This window comes from Astyanax mexicanus, chromosome 24 (assembly GCF_023375975.1).
Source record: "Astyanax mexicanus isolate ESR-SI-001 chromosome 24, AstMex3_surface, whole genome shotgun sequence".
Classification (NCBI taxonomy): domain Eukaryota; kingdom Metazoa; phylum Chordata; class Actinopteri; order Characiformes; family Acestrorhamphidae; genus Astyanax; species Astyanax mexicanus.
Genome location: NC_064431.1, coordinates 13,182,627 through 13,191,630, shown reverse-complemented (window position 1 = coordinate 13,191,630; position 9,004 = coordinate 13,182,627). Strand labels below are relative to the sequence as shown.

At 35.7% G+C, this 9,004-nt stretch overlaps 1 protein-coding gene across 4 annotated transcripts in view; it reads right to left on the bottom strand.

Annotated features, from left to right (window-relative positions):
* Nucleotides 1–595: 595 nt before the first annotated feature.
* Nucleotides 596–9,004, bottom strand: part of timeless (timeless circadian clock) — a 79,536-nt gene continuing 71,127 nt past the window's right edge. For 3 of the 4 annotated variants that reach the window (XM_007229639.4, XM_015605085.3, XM_015605087.3), the window contains exons 19-30: nucleotides 8,828–8,967; nucleotides 8,555–8,643; nucleotides 8,340–8,463; nucleotides 7,411–7,493; nucleotides 7,178–7,326; nucleotides 6,061–6,289; nucleotides 4,867–4,935; nucleotides 4,624–4,742; nucleotides 3,498–3,738; nucleotides 3,338–3,392; nucleotides 2,392–2,456; nucleotides 596–1,902 (exon numbers count right to left, since the gene is read on the bottom strand). In XM_007229639.4, the coding sequence (XP_007229701.3) occupies nucleotides 1,772–1,902; nucleotides 2,392–2,456; nucleotides 3,338–3,392; nucleotides 3,498–3,738; nucleotides 4,624–4,742; nucleotides 4,867–4,935; nucleotides 6,061–6,289; nucleotides 7,178–7,326; nucleotides 7,411–7,493; nucleotides 8,340–8,463; nucleotides 8,555–8,643; nucleotides 8,828–8,967 (1,494 nt within the window). In that variant the 3' untranslated portion in view covers nucleotides 596–1,771. The remainder of the gene's footprint in view (nucleotides 1,903–2,391; nucleotides 2,457–3,337; nucleotides 3,393–3,497; nucleotides 3,739–4,623; nucleotides 4,743–4,866; nucleotides 4,936–6,060; nucleotides 6,290–7,177; nucleotides 7,327–7,410; nucleotides 7,494–8,339; nucleotides 8,464–8,554; nucleotides 8,644–8,827; nucleotides 8,968–9,004) is intronic. The other variant, XM_015605089.3, reaches the window with a different exon arrangement.

The window sequence follows — 9,004 nt, the reverse complement described above, 5'->3', positions numbered from 1 at the left end:
TTTAAGCTCCCAAAAATGTAGTAAGTCGCCTTTCTATTAAAATTAAAATTTAAAAATTAAAAAAAAAAATCTTTGCCATTTAATTTAGACCAGATAACAAATAACAGCTGTGGGAAGACCATTTGTAAAAATGTGCAGTCTACAGATATCTTCTGATTTGCTGATTTTTTTTTTTTTTTAATAAAATAAACATGTCCATAGTACATAATGGTCTGTGTGTCTGATTTGAATCTAAATTATTCTATTTTTTCTGATAGGACATGCTAATTTTTTGAGGAGGAGGACTGGGGCTGGGTTTGTTGGTTTGCTCAGCCCCCCTAAACCTCTGATCTTAGAATTCTTCCTGATTACTAATACACTTATCTGTAACCAAATTGGTTTCATATTATTATTTATATCACATTACTAAAGGAGAATTCAGTATGGATTTTTGTTCATGTTAATCACGGTCAGATCATCGGACAGACCATGATGACCTTAAATGCTTTGTAATTCTGTTACTGACTGCTATAATTTCTAAATGTATGTACATGTACATAATTAACACAACTAGTGTTAAATATAGTAGTATATATAAATATATACTTATACGACGTTTAATAACCAACCTTTATTAAATGTTTTCAGGTTAAAGCACAATCCAGTGCTGCAGTGAGAGAATACACTTTAACACTAACAATGCGCAACTAACAAGAACAGCGTTGCTTTAATGTGTACAAAACAACACAGAAACGACAATCACCTCCCCCATGCTGCAGGAAAACCAGTGATCTTACTTGCCATAACATTATGTCTTTGCTTGAGGTAGCACAGGTAAAATATCAGGAATATCCAACAGATACGTGTACGGAGTGAAAGTAACCAATGATATGCTATTGTTGAACTGTTTTTTTTTTTTTTTTTTTAACAGTATTCATCACCTTTTTGTATTTAGGAAGAACCCAAAACCACAATTGTTTTATTTATGTTAGGGCTGGACAATATGAGCAAAATTTTGAAAAAAAAAAAAAAAAACCTTTTCCAATTCATCCGTTCCTACAGATAGATAATTTATTAATTAAAATAATTAATATATGAAATTAGTTTATCTGTGGAATAAAATAATGGGTGCGATGTAATTTGTTGGAAGGGCTTATCTGGAAAATTATTTTTTTAAGATTCCAGGTACAATGACAGAAGTTTCCAGATACAAATTTGCTTTGGTTGTTTTTAACTTTTAATACTACAATTACACTACATCAAACGAAATACAGAAATGTATTAATATACGCAACAAACATCAGTCAGCGGCAGATGCTTTATATACTGTATAGAAAATGTGTTTCAAAATCATATAACTCATTTTTGAAACATTTTCAATTGTGAGACATATTTCATATCACCATCACTGATTTTTAAAACTCCCACCCAAACCAGAACAGCCCATGGAAGCCAAGAGCCTCAAACATCTGAACAGGCACTGACAAAGAATAGGCCTTATTTTAAAAACAAAGCTAAAAAAAACCCAGAATTCAGTTTATTTATTTTGGACCACATCACCACTTCTGAAGGAGTGACTGCTATACCTAATCTATGTGAAGATTACTCATCTGTTTACTTGAGAGCTCTGAAGGCCAGCCCACATTATTTTTCCCTCCAGCTGCAGATGCTGAAATGAAGCTGGAATAAAGTCACAAGAACTAGGTGGACCAGCAGAGGTTACAAGCACCAGGCTGGATGGAGTAGTCAATAGTCAATAATAATATACTGTAACAGTTCAAATTCAGCGCATTTAGTCTTCATCCTCATCGTCACTCAGCACCCGCTGACGCCTGCGCTTATTAGCCGGGGCAGAACGAGCCTCAGCGTCTGAACCTTCGTCTGCCTCGGGCTCAGCATTCATTCTGGATGGAGAATCATCATCTGTAAAAGAAAAAGAGAAAAAGAACAGAAGTAAATATGAGGCTGACAGGAAGATGAATCTTTGGACTGTTCATTGCTTGATTGCCAGTGTTTGATTAATCTTAGTCCAAGAAAGCGATAAATTAATCAACCTTGCAAATAAGAGTTTCTAAAACTGCATGAACTAAATAAAAATGAGTAGTTTACCTGCCTCTATGTAGGTATTACATAAAATAGTTTAGAACACATCCCTGCTGAATTTTTGCAGGCAGATTGCACAGCAGGCTCTGTGGTAACATTCAAGCATACTTGTAGCCTGGTACCCTTGATTCTAATCAAGCAGGAAGCAAGATGTTATTCATAATGTAATTTTTCAAAGTGTTTATTGTAAAAACTCATATTGTGGTAACAATAATAATTTGATTTATCTTACAGACTTGCACCCCACTTCTGGTGTACAGTTTTGTGGGTGTATAATGAATTTTAATACTTCAATACAATGTTCTTTACCTTGCTCATCATCACTGTCCAACATACGACTCCTCTTTCCTGAAGTTTTACTTCCAACACCAGCACTGAAGCACAAAGTCAATATTTTTACATATAAACTTATTCTTAAAAATTATTAATACTCGCATCAAAACACCAAATTACTAATTGTTACACAGCTACTGAAATTAGGGAAATGATTATTGATCTAAGACAAGTGAACATTATAAAAGATAACAATATGAATTTACTACCATCTAGCAAAAAAAAAAAACTGAAAATAAGTAGAAATAACAAAAGTTAAATTAAAAAAAAAAAAAAATTAAATAAAACATTGTGCAATTAAATACTTATAATCTTATTGAATTCTATGACTAAAGCCCTTTCCAGAGGGGATTAGTTTCTCAGGGGGTCCTGGTTTAATTTTCTCTTTTATGTGGGGTCCTCTGTGATTTTATTCTTGTCCGGAACGACCATGTATGTGTTTCTCGGATGTCCTCTGAAAAAATTACAGGCTGAATTGATGATAGTCACCTCGCGTTTAATAAAATAGCTATTTGTCAGAAGTCTGATCCACGTAAACAATACAGCGAGTGGAATTGGTGCAGCTACTGAACGTGATGTGACCAAGAAAGCCAAAAAACTCACTGGTCTCCTATTTTTTCAATTGCAGTCCGGATGCAAGAGTTTTATAACGGAGTAAAAGTGTGAAATATTTTTCACAGACGCACCCTGAGAAACTAATCCCGTCTGGATAGGGCTTAAACAACATGTGTGAAATGCATTAGAGCAATAATATTTTTGCACAGATATGAGAACATCACATTTGTTAAAATGTAAGTTACCTTGTTTTTCCCACAAACTCAACATAATTTATTATTGAGCCTATTCTTTTAGATGTCTTATAAAAAAACAAGTGCTCTTTCCTTCCCTTCAGCAGCAGGAAAACAGAAAGAAAGTCACCCACCTCTGTGCTTCACCCTTGGGACTCTCAGGAGCCGCCTCCTCAACAGTAGAATCTTCTAAAACAAAGGATCAGTCCATAAATTAATACACTATAATTCAACCAGCCAACAGATCATAACTTATTGGCTGTAAATTTTGTAAAATAATAAAATCAGGCTCACTATTCGTATCCTCTGCTGAGCGTTTGTGCTGGCGAGCTAGTAGGAGGGCTCTGAGGGCCTGGGCTCTAAGCTCCTGACTGTCAGGACCTTCATCCTCCTGCTGAGGGGCGACGCTCGACGGCACAGAGTCCTCACTTTCTGCTGGTCCTCCAACCTCATTCTCTTTTAATGGGTTCAGCGAGGTCGCCAAGACCCGCAGCTGATAGATGCTCAATGTGGCTGGAATTCTCCAGAAGGACTCCTGAAGATAAAAAGGATAAAGGTTAAGAGGTACATTTTAAATTTATACAATAAATGTAAGAATATACAAGATTCAAGATTCCTTTTATTGTCATTGCATGTTTACCTACAATGAAATTCAGGATTTTTGCATATGTGACGCTCAGAAACAAGCAAATGAACAGAAAGAGCAAATTTCACGGGAAGCTCAGTCGAAGTATATGCCTTACAAATATGTATGGTGGCGCGTGCAAAGGTTTGCTATACATCTGAAAGTATCCAAACGAATTTGGGTATCAGCACTTGAATCTCTATAGAAATGCATTACTAATAAAAGGAAGAAAATGGACCTCCACCCAGTACATATGGGATAAGATGGGAAGGGTAGATCTAACAGGATCACCAAACATAAGTGCCTAACCTGACAAATGTTCTTGTGATTGAAATTTTATTCTCACAGCAAAGGGGACATATTTTTACTTTTAATTAATTGAGTTAATGTAATTTTTTTTTTTATAGTTTGTTGACCAAATACTGAAAAAACACTAATATAAAAACAGTGCTAAAGCTGAAGAGTGAGTAATAAGGCAATATTTTATCGCACTGTGATGCATTTTAATATTATGATATACCCATAAAGCATTTTGTGTATCATTGATGTTGGCAGATCTTTAAAAAAATAGCACCATTTAATTGGAAGAATGTACTCAAATGTTGAGTACAACAAATTACTGTACTTTGTAATAAAGAGTTTTTGGACGGGCATTTTTAAAATCCTGTGCTACTTCTGTATAAAATATGTTTCATGTTTCTTACCATCTGCCCACCTGTACCAATCTCAATTAATATTTATCATCAGAAAATTCTGCCGAAACAGACGAGAAAAAAAAAAAAAAAAAAAAAAGACCTGCTCGTCTGCTGGCGCCCGGATGCCAACTTTTCGGAGAAGTCTCTGGAAGCTTTTGTTCTCCATGGCATCCTCATTCTCCTCAGTCAGAGGAACCAGCGGCACAGGGTGAGAGACACCTGAGAAATCAAGATAATGGAATTCAGTTAAATAATAAATAATAATATAAACAAACAGTACATAAAACAATAATCAAAAGGCAATTAATAATTTTAGGGCATTCATAGATTATTTTAGACTTACCATCTTCTTCACGATCATCTGCTGCTCTATTTAGGCAGTTTTGCAGCCACAAGACCGGCCCAGACAAACCTGTTAACCAGAAAATAAAAATAAAAGGTAACTAATACGACCTTTTTTAGTCAAACAGCTTCCTTTTATCTTTTTTCTGCCACCTAGGGCTGGAAAATATGGCCAAAAATTTATATTACAATATATTTCTTTATTTCAATCAGTATGGTAAATTTTAACTTTGATATCGATATGAACAATATAAAAACCAAAGGAAACGAAAACACACTGAAAGCCCACAATGGATATCTGTTCCTACAAAGTTATAAAAAAATGTATTTGCCAGTTGGTGTAATGCTTTCCTTTATGAACGACAGTCAGTGAAGTGAAGCTGTAAATAATATATACTAAAATATTGTAAATGTGTTAAAACATAATTTCATTATTATGTATAGGACCGGGTATCGGTTAATTTTTTTTTTTTTATACCTGTACGATACTTTGAATCCAATACCAATACCCAAACTGTACTTTTTTGATACCTTTTTCTAAATTCTAACCAAAAAAAATCAAAAATCAATAATTATTCTCACATAATGTATTTATTTAACAGCAGACATGATTAATCTCATTCTCATGCTGTTACCATGAGAGGCTACCATACTTTTGGATCTTGTTGGAACAAAAACAACGAGCATGATTTGTGGCGCTTAAATTAGAAATGTTTTTCCCAAGCATATTACTGGATGCATTTTAGTTTTTTTTAGTTAATTTTAAGAAATATCAGCATCAGATTGCCAAAATTCAATTATATTTATATTAGTCGATTGCTTTAAATGTTGTATTATTGTGAGAGGACAATAAGAACAGTAGTTAACAGCAGACTAGAGTTTTTTACTGGGAGCAGTGTGTTGACTGTGTATTTGCGTGTGTTTGTTTCTGTGCATCAGGGCACTGTCGTGGCTGTTTTTACAGCGCTGCGCTCACTCTCTACATTTATGCGCGTTTCATGCTAAGTAACGAAAACAGGCACCAATTTATTCATTTATTTATTTTTTTTAGTCATTTTAGTACTCAGTAATACTGAGACATTTCAGTTTGTGCCTTTTTGGTATTGAATTTCAATTCCAAGCCCTAGTTATGGACAACATTCCTATCGCAATATACACAAATACTGAATTTTCATCTCAATTTTCTGCCTCTCACCCTCTCGCCGTACGTTCTGGGCCATTGTGCCTACGCTGGTGTTCTTTTCCACTGCACTCTCTCGCCTTCTGTTTTTCTTCTCCGGAACGACCCGAACCTCCTCCTTTTCTTCTTCATCCTCATCTTCATCCATCAATTCATCCTCCAATTCATCCTCCTCTTCCTCATCCCCAATTATGGCATCTCTTCTTGGTGCTCCACTCAGATCGGCAAAAAAGTCCTCCTCAGTCTGATATGAACCAGATTTTTTGTACAGATTAGGGGTGTGAAAACCATTTCAGGTGACCACCTCTTGAAGCTGTTCTAACTCTTGAGAATGTCAAGAGTGTGCAAAGCAGTAATCAGAGCAAAGGGTGGATATTTTAAAGAAACTTATATATTTCAGTTATTTCACTTTTTTGGTTACGTACAAAACTCCACATGTGTTCATTCATAGTTTTGATGCCTTCAGGGAGAATCTACAATGTAAATAGTCATGAAAATAAAGAAAACATATTGAATGAGAAGGTGTGTACAAACCTTTGGGATGTACTGCACATGCAATAAATATTCTGCACTATAATATTGTGGTAAATGTCTTTGTTGCATTACATTATATTTATTAGGTTATTTATTTATTAATTATTTACATTATCATTATTCATTTTGTAACATTTTTATTTTACACAAAATCAGACTTCTGGTAAAATCATATTATTTAGAAAAGATAGATAGATAAATAGATAAATTAAAAAATATTTTGCTGCAGTAGTATGCCTTTAAGTATATGCCTTAAGATATATTATATAATATTATAGAATAATATTCTTGTCATGAATATTCTTATTGTTAAAAATACATTATAACATAAAATAACAACAATAAATTGTGGTATCATTATAGTATTTAAGGCCTTACTGATGAACCAATGAGATAATTCTAGAGTAATTCTTATTAAGTAAGCATTGTCTGCAGTGCTGGAGGGCAATAAGGGTCAAATCAAAACCTTAAGTCTAATACCAATTCTATTAATAAATATTGGTTATATAATCTGGATAAAGATTTAAGCAGACGTTAAACCACCTTCAACAACAGAAATCTGAAACACAAAGAAGTTGTACTATATTTCTGTGCGTACCATCCCAGTGCTCTTCCCTGCAGTGTTGCGCCTTCGTTTCTTATACAGCTCCCTGCGATCTGACACCAGGCCCATGCTGAGAATCTTGTCTACGACTCGAGCCCTCGAGCGTTTAGCGGTGAGATGCTTTAGAATGTTCCCTAAGATATCTGTAGAGAAAGACGATCAGTTACAGACCAGAGATCAGACACTTCTTGTGGGAAATTTGCAGGGAATAATTAAAAAAAACTTGCCCTCAGAGTCTTTGTACTCTTCAAAGAGCATCTGAAGCTCCTGCTCCTGATCTTCAGTCCACAGCACAATGCGGGTGCCTTTTCTTTCAGGAAAAGGAAAAACGAGTAAACACATGGTTTAATATAACAATCATAATATAGGAAGAATTGTTTTTGAAAAATATTAGAGACAATTAAAACGTTTCATTTCCAATTCCATTTCATCATTAGTGGCAAATTTAATGATAATACTTCCATACTTTAAAGGTCTTATTCTGCTAAATTTATTTTTTTCTTGTTCTTTGTAAAATACTATAGGTCTCTCTGAGTTGTATATGAATGCTGCATATGAAACTGTTCTTCAGCCTCCATTGTCTGCAGTCTCTGAGTCGATCAGAGAGACTGTCAACCAGTGACTACATGGCCTCGCCCACCTCGGTTCAGGACCGCCCACAGGCAGGGCTGAACCTGGGCTACAGCATGAGGAGCTATAACTAAAAAGGAGCTAACAGCTCTGTTTACAGAGCTAGTTAGCGTTAGCTACCTTGTGTAAGTAACTCTAGGTTTAGACTAAGGAAGCATGGTTTGACAAGGGAGCTCAACTTGACAGAACACCGGACAAAGCAGGCAACATTCGCGTTGTATTTAATGATTTTATAGCAAACTCTGGGGGTTCGATGTGGTGAAACTGCCAAAGCTTCGAATCACCAAGACTGAAGTAAGAATTTAGTAGCTTTAGTTTAGCTGAAAGAAATCTAATCAATGGCGCTGGGAGGGGGGTGGGATGCTGTGGATTGGGGAATCGCGCTGCCGCTGGCATAGTGGTGTTGTAGCTGCGGAAAGGGGTTTATTTAGAGACCACAACTAGACTGTTTCAAATGATTTCAAAACGATGGAATGAGACCTGTGTACAATACACTTTGGCAACATTCCTCATGGTATAGGCTTACCTCTCTTTCTTCAGGTCCTTTACACTGTCCACCAAACCCATAGACACCATCTGAGCCACAACATGACGTCTCGTGCGGTTTGTGTTGCTCAGCAATGGGAGCAGCGTTTCAACAATATCAGGATCTGCAAGACAACACCAAGATCAAACAATGATGGGCAGTTAATCACACATTAATTATAATACTCATAATACAAATCATCATATTAGACTCACCTTCAGAGTCCTTGTGCTCTTCGTACAGCTGACGAAGCTCCTCCTCCTCCTCTGGTGTCCAGATCACTTTTTTCTTACCAGCACCATCGCTGATATAAAGAAGAATACCCTCACTGACCATAATGATAAAACTTTATAAACTGTTACTATAAAATCAAGTGTCTTTTACTTTAGCATTAATCTGCAGCAGATCTGATCTGAAATGTAGGGTCTTTATTAATTATACAAGCAAATATTGTATCAGAAAACACAAATTAAGAATTTCATACACACCCATCTTTGCTGTAGCCCTCTGTCATCTCTCTCACAGCACCAACATTCTTCCAGAACAGCAGCTCTATGAAGGCCTTGTTGTTCCGAGCAGCGAGAGCGAAAAAACGGTTCAGAATATATTTGGCAAAGGTAACCAGCTCCTAACAGCAATACAGAGGAGAAAGAGATGGTATATTA